This window comes from Aplysia californica, unplaced genomic scaffold (genome assembly GCF_000002075.1).
Source record: "Aplysia californica isolate F4 #8 unplaced genomic scaffold, AplCal3.0 scaffold00758, whole genome shotgun sequence".
Classification (NCBI taxonomy): domain Eukaryota; kingdom Metazoa; phylum Mollusca; class Gastropoda; order Aplysiida; family Aplysiidae; genus Aplysia; species Aplysia californica.
In genome coordinates this window covers 168945-183397 of record NW_004798028.1, presented here as the reverse complement: position 1 = coordinate 183397, position 14453 = coordinate 168945, and the positions used below count along the sequence as shown (strand labels likewise).

Genomic DNA, 14453 nt, shown 5'->3' with positions numbered 1-14453 from the left:
CACAACAAAATTCTTTGTTTACTCATAGTCACAGGTTGGCACAGCCTGAACTGTTGAATTGTGTGATAATTGAGTGTTAAAAAGCTCACAACTTGTCTAATTTTGTGAGAAGTCGCACAAAATTTGGCGTGTGAGTTCATTCACGGGGTGGCTTTTTAATGGGGGGAAAAAAGGGGTTTCATCACTTGTCATGCCACGACTAACTATAGAAGAGCGAAACCAGGCTATTGGACATTTGAAAGCTGGAGAAAGTCAAACTGATGTTGCCACACATTTCAACGTGTCACAGTCTACCATCAGCCGACTTTTTGCAAGGTTTCAACAGTCCAACTCCTCTGGCGATCAACCGAGAAGTGGAAGGCCAAGGGCAACAACTGTAGCCCAGGATCGCTTTATTCAGCTTCATCACCTGCGGGATCGTTTTGTGCCTGCCTGTTCAACAGTCCTAGCACTTCGGAATGTCATCAAAATTTCTGACCAGACAGTGCGCTACTGACTCCGAGAAAGAGGGCTCCGCGCATATCGACCTTTAAGGACATTGTTGACGGACCAGCATCGCCAACAGCGACGACAATGGACCACTCAGCACGTCAACTGGAAGCTACAGAACTGGCGGCCCGTATGGTTCAGTGATGAATCCAATTTTCTCATCTCTCGACACGACAGACGACCGAGTTTACCGATGTTGAAATGAGAGGTTCGCAACTGGAAGCATCTCCTAGGCCTTATCGCATGGTGGTGGCAGTGTGATGGTGTGGGGAGCAATCAACCACACTCGCAGGAGCAACCTGGTGAGAGTACAAGGTAATCTGGCAGCCCAGGACTACATCAACAACGTCCTCCTACCACATGCCCTTCAATTGCTTCCACAACCAGGGGCAATCTTCCTCTAGGACTATGCCAGACCGCATACTGCCAGAGTAACTAGAGTCTTTCTGGCTAGGAACAATGTCCAGACACTTCCTTGGCCTTCAAATTCACCGAATATGAACGCAATAGAACACATTTGGGATGTTTTGGACAGACGTCTCCGGAACGGAGTTGTCGCCCCTGCCACTCCTGATGAACTGTTTGCTGCCTTGGATGAAGAGTGGAGGGCAATACCACTCCCCAACATTCGTTGTCTCATCGCTCCCATGCCTAGAAGATGTCAAGTGGTAATCCAGTCAGCACGAGGCCACACCCAGTATGAATGGCCGCCCTTGGACCGACAGATTGGAGCATCCAATTGATTGTTCAAAATCAATTCAATTTTGATGATAATCAATAAACAGCAATGACTAAAATTTCAAAATGCATTTTCTTTCCTTCATTTATATCAACAGTTATTCAGTGCTATATATAAGATTATACATGGTGGCCAATTTGGAACAGTATAGTATCTCTGTCTTTCTACTGTGATGTAGTATCTCTCTCAGCCCAGGTTGGACCAAACAGACAGGAAGGAGGTGTAAAATCACCTACGTTTAATTAACTAAAAAAAAACAACACTCGAAGAAGCAGGGCAGGAAAGGCAGAATAATAGCAATAATAAATCAACAACACAGAGATGTTTTCAAGTGCTGGAGCAGTAGGAGAAGCATTAAACAAAAACAATATAATATACAAGCATACATAACAATCAAGAGAAAGATGTTTGCTTCTCGCCTCGACACCATAAGTATAAAAGGTAACAGAGACTGCAAAAGGTAGGCAAAGTACATAATAAGTAAACTCCCTACGATACCATGCCATATTACCAATTACCAGACCAGCAATGTTCTCAGTCAACAACAAGATTCCATTTTTTCATTTCACAACTGAAGTTCAAAGTAACATGGGCTTCTGAGCCACTGAACTTGGCAGGAGCAACAATCATAATAATATCCTTCTTCTGAGGAGCTCAATACTAATTATTATTTCACCTTGCCTTGCTGCCAAGTGAACTTGTCATCAAGATTTTTCAATTTATTTTTAACTCTGCACCAAATGACTACTGCGTAATGCACACATAGTCTGGGAAAACGCATTTTGACCTGACCCCCCCCCCCCCCACCCGCCCGTCGATCAAGATTTTGTAGTACTTGACCTGCACTTTCTTCAGTCAACCTTTTCCTTCTTGGATTGATATGAATTCACTCTTTTTATCACATTGGAGGAAGACCAAATCCCACCACATTTTTCAATATCCTTTGACTTTGAAAGTTTCATTTTATTTTCAACTTTCTTATATTCAGTATTCAAATATAAAAAAGTATCTTTGGCCGTTAATAATAATATTGGTCACGCTTGTACTAGCAGAACTAGCCATACCTTCAATGGCAGTTGTTTGTTTACATCAGTTACATTAAAAATCGAGAGTTACTTGCCCCTGACTTCTGGCTCTAGGGGCGAATTATTTTTTTACCTTACGAAGTGAACTAGGGTAATGTAGTAAAGTTTGATTTTCTTCTACAAAACTTTAATCATTTTTAACAAAAATGACATTTCTAGAGAGCTAAATGATATATCTATCAATATAATTTGCCCCGGGAGCGTTTTCCATCATTAATAAAAAAGAATTTGGAAAATTCCGCTTGAATAAACTGCCCAAAATGCGTTGCGCTTTAAATTTGTCAAAATTTGCGTGCCATGCGTTGTGGCAGAATGTGTAACGACCCTTGTAGTTTGAACTAAAAAATCTATAATGTTACGCATTTCTCCCCCCATTGAAACTAACATGGAAACAAAAAGCACATATAGACCTCTCATTTCATGTTGGTTTTATGATGCTAGGAAAAGAACTAATAAAGTTATGAGTCGAGAAAGAGGAAAAACCGGGATTTTAGCGGAAATCCCCACTCGACGGGCGAGCGTGAAACCCCCTACTGCTAGTCCATAGTTAGGTAATCTAGTTTAAGTTAGTGTTTTGAATTACTGGACATTGATGCTTTCAGGTCCATAATTATTAAGGTATTTTAGAGAGCATTTTGAACCCAGATAAAGATTTGATGCTTGCAAATTCATAGTTTAGCTAGTGATTCAGTATACATTTTGAACCGGTAAAGAGTAAGACATTTAATTATCATAAGCCCAAGTTTTGTCTCATGCTGAGAATTTTGAATCTTTGTCCGGGACCAGATGATCTGTACTGTGTTGATTTTTTTTGGCACAAGGTTTTCTTTGTTTGAATTCTGAGTGAAAAAATTTGTCAGTGTGATCTTGAAGAGTTTTAAAATGTTATTTTGAGAGTCAGTTTTTAGAAAAAGAACTGAAAAAAATCACCTTTTTTAACCAAATCTTTTCGAGATGAAGAGTATAAACGTATTTTGATTAAGTGTAGATATCTGATAACATTTTTTAGGTTCCTTTCTTTAAATAGATAATTTTTCTGTCTTTATTTGTTCTGGTTGACAACTGGCTATTATGTTACCTGAAGTTGTATTTTTGGTTTGATCTTTAAATTTAGTTTTGTCTTTATTTGTTCTGGTGGACAATTTAAATTAGTCAAATCATAGTTAGTCGAAAAATGACTTTTGTGACAATTTTTACTCAACAGGGCTGTGATCATATTCTTAGTGAGTACCTTGGAGCGAAATGTCATGGATCAAAGATGGCTGGAGTTCAAAGTGTACGACAGAAACCCCAATATCCGTATTCTCCGCAAGACGCTCTTAGACATTAATAATCATGGGCATTTGGATGACCAGAGCAGACTCATCATGTAGGTAGAAATTCTGAAACAGTTTTTTGCTTAAATTTAAACTGCTTTATATTTTATACCCATTGCTTTTTAGTGTTTTTTTGTACTTTTGATAAATGTTTTATTGTTGGCATATTCACTGTTAAATAGCATTTGTTACTTTCCATTGAAAAACTCAAGTCTTTGAAGCACTCAGGCACCCTTTTCAAAATCAGTGTTATTTTCCATCTTTAAATATGTTTGTTTTCATCAATATTATGTGATTATTAAGTTTTGAGTGCTACTTATAATTTTACAGTTGTGGATACTCCCATTTTCAACACATTCTTTTGTTAGATTTTTCTATGTGTGATGATAATTTTTCTGACTTTATTTGTAACAACTATTCAAGGTAACATCATGGTATCTTTTTTTTTATCTTGACGACCAGAGATGGGGATGAAGTAGCATTGATATACATGAGGGATGGATACACTGCAGAAAACTACACTTCTCAAAAGGTAAGACAGGATTTTGTGCTAAATATGTTTTCCTTACTGAATCTATCAGAGCTACCTGCAAGTTATTGTGATTTAACTCTTTCTCTTCTGCTCCCCTCTTTTGAGGGGCGAACCGGAGGTCCCCCTTACCTCTACACTATGCCACTTCATGTGGCGTTCTTACTAATCACTTTTCCCCCATTTTCACTTCTCTTAGTCTTTTCTATGCAGATGTTACATCCACTTCTGTTTCATGTTTGTTTGTCTCTGTGATTAACAATAATTTGAGGGGGTCAACATTCCATTTTGGTCAATATTTGTCCAAGTTGTAATTGTTTTTCATTAACACCCGTTGAGAATCTAAAGATAGGTCACATAGAAGTGTGGAATACATATCTAAACGGAGAGAGTGGAGAAAATGATCAAAGTAAATGTAACCTTGATTTAAGCCTTTTCAGAAGGAATTAATGAATCATATGATTTTTATTTTTAAGTTGTACCATCTGGCTGCCTTGCCTTTATTTTCTTATCTGTAAAGAGTCCTCCTCCTCTTCCTCCTCCTTCTCCTCCTTCTCCTATTCCTCCATCACTTATTCCTCCTCCTTCTTTACCCCTTCTTCCTCTTTCTCTTTCACCTTCTTCTGCTCCTCCTTTGGAATGTAATCAAAGAAGACTGCTTTCGAATCACATCGCAAATGTTCCAAAGCTGTCTGTTTATTTTAAGATGAAAATGTTCTCGGATTTGATAGAGAATGATGCTGTATCGTGTTTCCTTGAAGATTGCAGGGATTATATTCTAGAATCTCTTGTGTGGAGGGAAATTCTGCGATGTATAAGCAGTGAATGATTGGATGGATGGATGGATGCATGCATGGATACATGCATGCCCCACCTGCGGGCCTGCCTGCTTGCATGCCTGCCTGCACTACTATAACCGAATGTTCCCTTTGGAATTTTATTCTCTTTATTATTTATTCACCATCATTCTTGTAGTGTTCCTCAGTCGATACGAAATAATAAAGTTCCTTTTTTTCTATTCTAGGAATGGGATGCAAGGCTGAAATACGAACTGTCTCGTGCCATCAAGTGTCCTTCTGTGCAGTATCAGCTCGTCGGAGCCAAGAAAATCCAACAGGAGCTGGCTCGGCCCGGGGTTTTGGAACGCTTTGTCTCTGACCCACAAGTGGTCAGCACACTGAGGGCTACCTTTGCTGATCAGTATAGTCTGGATCTGGTAAATTTTTCAATGGCCTTTCTATTCTTAGACTTGTTTATAATAATGATAATAATGAATAGCTTTTGTATAACGTGTATTTGTTCATAAAAATGATAATTTTAAAGAACATTTGTATGATGCACATTTGTATATGATAGTGATAATAATAAATAGCATTCGTCTAGTCTATAATTTTTCGCAATAATGATAATAAAATATAGCTTTTGTATGGTGTATATTTGTTTATAATAATGATAGAAATAGATAGTATTTGCATAGCGCATATTTCTGCTCTACGGCAGGTTCTTTTCACTTTGCAATCAATATGGAAGAGTACTGATGTCTTTTGTGTTGTGGTTAGGTTTTTGTAGTTGTGTTTTTTAACATGAGTTCTATTCTGGCATGGGAAAGTTATTTTGTTAAGTATCTCCATCTGCCTGCTTGGATGCTGTATCCCTCTCAGCCTGTGTTGGCTCTGATAGGCAGAGTCAAAGCAGCCTGCCTCTTGAATTATCTAAATTTTGTCAATGGGGGTGTTAAACACTTACCATCATCAGTATGGGAGACTCTTAAAGAACCAATTCGAGACTCTCTAACAAATTCCCTTTGCTGACTATTGAAGTAAAGTTTTAAGAGACTGGGTGGTTGGTAGATGCTCTGATGTGGTTTGCTTTTTCTTTCCTTTAAAAAATGTGTTATCATTATCTCTTCTCCCTTTTTTGTGTTTGTTGCTGTAAGACCTCTAATCTTTGGCTAATATATGACTTAATTTGTGTTGCAAGTGCCATAAAATATTTACTTAAACAAGAAAAGGTTTAGGGGAGAAATAACAAAAGGGACAATTTGTTAGATGAATCTTGTAATCTGGAGTTCTAAAATTGTCAGGTTTTTGTCCGATTTATGCGTGTGAAAAATAGCCTTGATACAAGATGTATTAGACAATTTGAAATATGATCTGTAAATTTTGGGTCCCCGCTTGCGCATTTCCTTTGGATTTTTTTGGTGGCCAGTTGTCGTCCACGAAATGAAAAGTATGGCAACCACATCCATGTGAGCCCAGGTCTCCTGAGCCCATGAGACTCATGCTGTTGACTTTCATAGAGAAGGCTGCTAGATTTACAGCCTTTCATGCATTTGGTGTGCAGAAAGGTAAAGTTAGCACATAGGCAGGCATTGGCTTTTTAGGGTTAATCAAAGATCCTATACTACACAAGTCTGTAGGGTTTATCAAAGATTTTTTTTAATGTAGACGTGTTCACGCCCACATGGACACAGTTTAGATCATGTAGGAGGTTGGCTTCCACCCTGTCTATCAGGGCCAACCATGCTGGGAGAGATACAAAGTTTTTTTTTGGAAAGGTTTGACCATGGTATTTACTGAAACTGAAGTATTTCAGCTTGTCTGTTTTATCTCAATTTTTGCTTTAGACTTACAGAAATAACCCAGTTTCAGACAAATCTAGAATGTTTTAAGCTTTTGAGCCCTACCTCCTGAGTTAAGAAGGGACTTTGGCACATAAACTCCCCTGCATTGACCGCTAAATATACACTGCAACATGTTTAGGTGTGCGTTCGGTGGTCTGAAAGTAATTATGTTCAGGCATGCACCCAGTTCCATTAGATTTTTCTGATACAATATACTCAATACTGCATTCCCTCAAATATTGCGAGGATTACATTAACCCTCGTCCTGCGGGGGCTGGGTTTATGTCGCCTGATAAGCCTATTTCGGCACCTCGCCTTTGTTCTGGTCCCGAATCAGTGTAGCCCCTAGCTCAGCGCATGCGCACCGCGCATCATCTTATGTGACATTCGGGTCCCGAGTCTGATCCCCATTCACGCAGGTCAAGTGTGTGTGCGTCAGTCTGCTTGAGTTTGTGTGCGTTTGTGGCCTTCTTCTGGAACTGCCTGCGTTGGTTCGTAATCGAGGCATACGTCTCGTTCAAAACACACCAAGTTGGTAGCTCTAGATGTTTGTCCAATGAAACAAGACTTCCATTTTTCTATACAAAATCTTTCAAATGAGCTTGATTTTGTATGAAATGATACTACCTGATAAAAAAGAAGCTTGTTTGATAGTTTTGAATACCATTATGCAGGTACAAAGAACAATTTGAGTGCAAAACATTTGGAAATTGACCTATATTATCCCCTTTCGAACCTCAGGTCATTCATAACAACAAGAGCGTCCAGAAAGGTTATTCGAATGGGCGTAACTACTCTTAATGTCTTATCAGCTTGTGAGAGGGGTTTTTTCATGTGTTTGTAACACTTTATAAATAGAAAGCTATGAAAGATAGAGCGTTATTTTCATCATCGATTAACACACTCTCATGGTATTCACTGCGAAAACACACGTTTCCCGGCGGGCGTGCTGTACACCAACAGTACACACTGAATGACCCCGGCGGCCTGCCTGGCACGTCCGACGTAATCGGTTGCTGATAAGATTTGCTTCTGGGCAAAGACGCAGGACAAGAGTTAAAAGAGCTTCACATGATAGGGGAAAATACATAAAGTTGAAATGATATGTTTATTATGTATTTCACACCTTTAACTCTTTGAACCCCATCAGCATCCGGCGGTAATAACCCTGTTCCCCATTGGATGCTGGGAGCGTCCGGTGCTAGTGACAAATGTTTTGTTTTGTTTAGAGCTAGATTTTGCTTGTTTTTCCTTACTATTCCCGCACCCAGTTTTTAGTAATGACTAAGCCTTTGTTTACGCTATAATGACATGCTAAAATTAAATTTTCATAAAGGTGCTCTCTAGTGTATTTATAGAATTCCCCAGTTTTCCTATTTTCAGTCCCAAAAACGTGTTATACCGAATCCGAAAAATGTTAACCACGATATAGCTAGAAAATACTGCATTTCTTTGTACTTTATTAAGAGGAATTTTATCTGGATTGTCTTTTCAGAATCAAGAAGGAGATGCTGCTGTAAAGCTCGCGTTGCAGTCTCCGGCCAAATTTGTATTGAAACCCCAACGCGAAGGTGGAGGTAAGCAGTTCCTTGATTTTCCTTTCTTTTCCTCCTGAACCTGATAGATGAAGAGGGTTTTTCCAGAATTTAGTAGGGGTATTTTTTATGGATTTAGGAATTGCTTAATATACCTCATACTGCTCAAAGATTTGCTTGTATCACCCAGCATATCTTTACAGCAGTACCTACTAGAAATAAAAGAAAAAGAAAGTGGTTTGAAGCTATAAACATACTGTGAACAGATATCTTTAATTTTCTCTCTGAAAAGTAAGCAGAAGGTACTGAATTTTGGGAAACTTGAGTTTCATACCTGTGGAATGTCTTTTGCTAAAATCTGGACTCCTGAATGCAAAATTCCTCAGGTGCCAAAATCGCCAAAGATGAGGAAGTTAAAAACAAGAATGTGATTAAATCATATACTACACTGAATTTTCTAGCTTTTATCAATATATCCAACATGTCAGAAAAATTGAGGATGAACAGCTTGAGTATATTGGTAATAGTACTAATAGTGGTGGTGATGTTAAAAAAAAAGACAGTGGGCCAGACAATGCTATTAAGGCAGTCGTTTTCATTTTTTCTTGTTGGCTTGAGTGTGGCTGACAAATCAAATTCGTGAGGCACACTATTATGGACATGGGGGCGTGTGAGAGAGGTTACTGCTTGTAGAATTTTTGCCAATTTTAAATAAATAAATAAATAAATAAATTACACTTTTATTTGTCCTAGAAGGGCACTTTGTTTTACAGTGGCAAACATACTTACTTAAATACATAATTATAAATATGTACATACATAAATACATACATAAATACACACTATTACACAAATACAAAACAGTTTACAAACAATGCCACTGTCGGTCGCCACTGTGCAGCACCCTGTAATTTGAGCTAGGGTTGTCGTGTCTTGTTCAAGGACACACTCCAGTGACCACCCATCTGATCCCCGTGTCACCGACACTTGCTTGACATTGTTTGATTGAGTTCAAACTCACTACTCACTTAGCCACTGTGCTGTGGTGAGACAGCCATGAAGAGCTGTATTGAGGTTGTTCTGCGCTTTGATGGCATGGGTGCACCAAGAAGTTCTGTCTTCAGATCAATGCGGAAAGTCTTTTGGAGCAATATTACAGATCAGGGAAACCAGGGTCCAGTGGCATGATGATTCATTATAACTGGGGGCTTTTGGGCTACAGATGTCGTAAACCAAATTGGCCATTAATATTGTGTGGAAGGTGATAGAGCTGGCATTTCTGGTGTAATGGTGAGGCTCTTCTTTGTCCCACAGAAAAGACATGAACTTTATTCCTTAGAGAATGAGTAATATTTTTGAATATCTTTGTCTGTCTGCTGGGCTCTGCTGGGATACTGTTGTCCCTCACAGCTCAGGTTGGACCTGGTAGGCAGGGTCAAAGCAGCTTAAAGAGAATTAAGTCTAGTCAATGCAGATGTAAAAATGTTTACAACTGTTACTGGGAAAACCAGGTATATTTTGTATTTTTGCTCTACCTGGCTATGTGTCATTGTGTCTATCCTCAGGTCACAACTTGTACAATGATGACATCACCAATTTCTTCACCGAGCACAATCAATCCAAAGAGCGGAGTGCGTATATTCTCATGCAGAGAATATTCCCATGGCAACAGAAAAACTATCTTGTCAAGCCTGGAGTCCCTTTTGTTTTGTCGGATGTCATCAGTGAACTAGGAGTATATGGAGTATATATTGGGTAAGAATGACAACAGTTTGTTGGTTTTATCCTCACTGTCACATAGCCAGATACATTGTTGCCGACATCTGTGGTGTAATTGTTGTAAGACTTATTGCTGTTGTACTCAGAGGATATCGTTTTGATTCCTAAATGAGAAAGTTATTTTCTTTTGAATACCTCCACCTGTGATTCCTGCACGAAGAAGTTATTTTTATTGAGTACCCCCAACTAAGATTCCTGCATGTGGATATGCCAAGGAGTAATGTGTGTGGCCCTAAAAAGCAGAACACCAGCTCATACCTACTGATAAAAAAAAAACCTTTACTCGGGGGAAAGCCTATAACTCTCCAACAAAGTGCACTATTCTCCCAAAAACTGCATATCGGCGAATGACAAAAATAGTCAAACTAACAAAGGAAAAAATCTTTTTAAAATAAATATATTTTTTTATATAGAAAAAAGGCAAGCGTAGTTTTATTTGATATTCCATGGTGAACTTAACCTCCAAATTTTGAAATGGTTTATGAGTTATTAGATTAGCCCATATGTGTCACGATGTGGTGGAATCAGGCATTCATCAATTTTTGGGCATATGGAGTTATTGGTATTCTCTGAAAACTTGTTCATTAGTCTTGCATTTGGTGAAAAAAATTATCACTCTATCTTCTTCAGAAGTCGAGATATTTTGGATTCAAGGAGGTGGGGATCATTTGGTTTCAGAGATAAAATTAGAGAGAAAATGGCTGCCAAAGTTTGGTGACTTCTGAAGCTTGAGAGTCCTTGGAAACTGTAAATTTACATTTTTTGTGCCTTTAATCTACGTTGTTCACTAAAAGTCAAACAACAACGTGTTTTTTAACGGACATGAAAGGTATTGAGCCAAAAAACAACAAAAACTCCATAAATTTTGCAGAACCGGAAGAAAAATGCTGTTTTCTTTGATTTCATTAATTTGACGAGCGCATGATTTCACCATAATGCCTCACATACTGAAATCTGCATTTTGAGAAAACTAGCAAAAACATCTCGAAATTGCTTTTAAACGTTGCATTGGCTCGCAATGATACAAATTTTATGGAGCTATCTCTTTAATGTAGGACTTCCATTTGATGTAGCAAATAATTTCCAAAGTAAGTTTCCTATAATCCCAAAAATGTTGTCATGACTCCAAACTGGATCCCAAAAAATCTGTGTGTGGTCATAACTGACCTGCAGTGTTGAAAGGGGGTGTTGAACCTGTACCTTATGAAGGATTTCCTTTGCCGTTCCACAGATCTGCTGACTCTGAGGTCGTGAACTATGAATGTGGTCATATGATGAGGACCAAGATTCAGGGCACGGATGAGGGAGGCATTGTGGCAGGCTTCGCCGTTTTGGACACCCCTCTAGTCATCTAGATAATTGTTTATCTTGAAAATTGTTCTTCTAGAAAAATTGTCTACAAATGTAAATGTTTACAGAACAGAAGTTCTTTGTTTTGACAGTCTGTCTGTGTCTTGCAAAATACTTTTAGCTTGATCTGAAATTATTTTTATATCTGTTGCCAAACATGTTTGTGATACAATTTATTATACATTGAGTGATAGTAATTGTGTGGGAATTTCAGAGAAATAGATAGTCTGTGTTCTTTTTGCCTTTGTCTTTTTTTGTCTCAAGATTGCTCTCAATAAATTTGATAGATGGTAGCATGTTGGTGAGTATTTGTAGGGGGAAGTAGCTCTTGATTATGAAGTGCCAGATCTGAAACAGACATTGGTGATCATGGTTTGCCACTCATTTCTGTGCTTGGGCGCTCTTAAAAAAACAGATTTTTCCTATTCTTTCCCCCATCACCCCTCTGCTCTAGTGTTTAGAGTAAATTGTTCTTGATCTACCGCTGTCAGTGTTTGGGAATTGTATTTTACTTTGTATTGACCTCTTTTCCACTGTTGACTATGGTGGGATTGTTAGACTCTTTGCTGTTGCGTGTAAAAGAGATGAGTTTGGTTGCCATATATGAGGGAAAGTTTTTTCTGTTTATTAAGTTGAGTGTTTTGAAAATGATCCATGGGCATGTTGTGAATGTACAGAAATATGTGTGGACGTCTGGAGCTTTGAGTGTGTTTTTGTATGGATGATTTTGTGGACAAGTACAAAGAGATGTGTATGTACCGCAACACCTTGAAGTTTTCAGGGGCTTATGTTCCAGAACCTTCCACAATAGGAGGAAATCAAGAAGTAGAAATTATATATTTATGAAGTATTTTACATCTTCTTTAACCCTCCCCATTCTCTGATCCTCTCCCAAACTCTTATAAACACTTTTTACACTAGGAATATGAGGGACAAATGGCATTTCAAAGACAAAACATAAGTGTATAATTGGTAATAATCTTAACCAAAATTAAAAGTTATTGGATGCGTCTCGTCCAAGACTGTGTCAGTAGCGCTTCACTGATTTTCCTATTTCCAACTAGAACAAACTGTTTTGTAAGGATTCCACAAAGCATGACACATTAGTACATTTATATATGGGCTCTTCTTTTATGTGCATATGTGCTCACATACATGAGACAGTGGCAAAAAAACATGCCCTGATACTCAAATAGACCCCAAAATATGGAAACATGATCAAAAGTTTCATAATAGGGTTTCTTGACTAGTGAACAAATGTGTATTCAGAATTTTTTAGCTGATGATAGCTGCCAAAGTAATTTTCTTTCGTGTTTTTACTTAAAGCTACTAACCATAATAACTTAATATGTGGTGGGTGGTTAGAGGGAGCCAGCGGTAGATCCTATTTTTTTCACCCTCCCTCGGTGCTGTTGTTTCTGTCTGTTTGTCTTGCTCCCCCCCCCCCCCCTTCCCCCAGTCAAACATTTGCTTACTTGCTCTGATCTACCGCTGCGGCTGCAAGCCCCCCCCCCACTTCCCCCATACTTACTTACTCACTCACTGTACCATCAGGTACACAAGGCAGAGAGCTGTTGACGCAAGGCTTGTCTGTACTGGGCCAATTTGTCTAGCTTTAACACATCATGGCACTGGGTGATTGCTTCATCCCTGATCATACTCCTATATATGATCAGACTATCTTGTCCGTGGAATACTTGAAACAAGTCCCAAATATCACCTTTTTTTATGGCTGTGTTCTAGTCTTTACTTAAACTATACAGTGGAACTCAGATTCAACGAGGTCGCCGAGCCTGACCTAAAATCTCGTTGAATCTGAGTGTTCGTTATAGCAAACATGATGTTTTGTGTAGATAATTACAGGCACTAAGCAAGTAATGTACATGTATAAAGAGAAGTCGTAAGTAGCGCCTGAAATGCCTGCATATTATGAGCTGTGTAAAAAAAGACCCGATTCGTTCAAATGCACACGCCTGAGTCATCTCGATTGTTTACCAAAAAGTTGTGTTGCTGTGTAGAGCCTAGCATACGGCAACTTTTGATTCCATAGACTAGCGCACAATTCATTATGTAGATCTACGTCAAGATTAGCTTATCATCGTAATAGTGATCTCTTGCTGAGGGGGAAAAAAAGACTGTGACGCATTTGTATCTGTGACGTTCAACGCCCGGACCGCTAGCTAGTGCCCCTCCCCTGAAACGCCCACACAGCCACACGTGTGCAGGCTGCCCATCTGACCCCGACACACACCAGAGTAGACACGTGCACGTGTCAACAACGCATGCGTTGGTATGAAAAAAGGCCGCTGATTGGTCGCATGCAATCGGCTAAGTGAATAATGGTTCACGATCTAGGCTTTCTCAGTTCCTTCACGATGCATGTGCAAAGGATGGTTTCCGGGGATAGATAAAGTTCGTTCTGGGAGAAAAATGAGCGAAGCCACGTATGCGGGGGCTGTTCACCCTGGAAGCGACCTCGTTGAATCCGAGCTCGCTGATTTAATTGCTCGTTGAATCCGTGTTATTTTTATTGATTTTAAAGAAGAAAAAAAGACAGGGAATCTATCTCCTCTCGTTGAATCCGAGTTCTCGTTGAATCCGAGTTCCACTGTAGCTATCTTAAGAGTTTTTCATCTGCAATACAGCCGTGTTATCCTATTGTCTGTGTTGTTTTAATTGCTCTCTTTACCTGATGCAAGTCTATCCTAGTTGGAAAAGCAATATATTATAAGGAATGCCTATTATACCAATTTTCAATACCCTATTACAACTACTTACTTTTATCTTTGAAATATAGTAATTCGTGTTCACCTTCATTTATGTTCCCTACCTCCTTTTATATGATCTACAATATGTTGGGGATGGGGGAAATATGAAACATTTCCAGTCAGTTGTATAGGGTATATAGGATGCATAATATTCAGATTTTTCTTTGTTGATAGTTTATTACTCATGCACTGGTTACTTTGGTTACTGCTTGCCGTTTTGGAGATTTATTTTTACAGTTG

General features: G+C 38.8%; 1 protein-coding gene across 1 annotated transcript in view; it reads left to right on the top strand.

The window, feature by feature from the left end:
* Positions 1-12135, top strand: part of LOC101847910 (glutathione synthetase) — a 31241-nt gene extending 19106 nt beyond the window's left edge. Inside the window, exons 8-13 of the mRNA XM_005109246.3 lie at positions 3518-3682; positions 4092-4161; positions 5183-5374; positions 8277-8358; positions 9882-10071; positions 11327-12135. Coding sequence (XP_005109303.1) covers positions 3518-3682; positions 4092-4161; positions 5183-5374; positions 8277-8358; positions 9882-10071; positions 11327-11450 — 823 coding nt within the window. The 3' untranslated portion in view covers positions 11451-12135. The remainder of the gene's footprint in view (positions 1-3517; positions 3683-4091; positions 4162-5182; positions 5375-8276; positions 8359-9881; positions 10072-11326) is intronic.
* The last annotated feature ends 2318 nt before the right edge of the window (positions 12136-14453 follow it).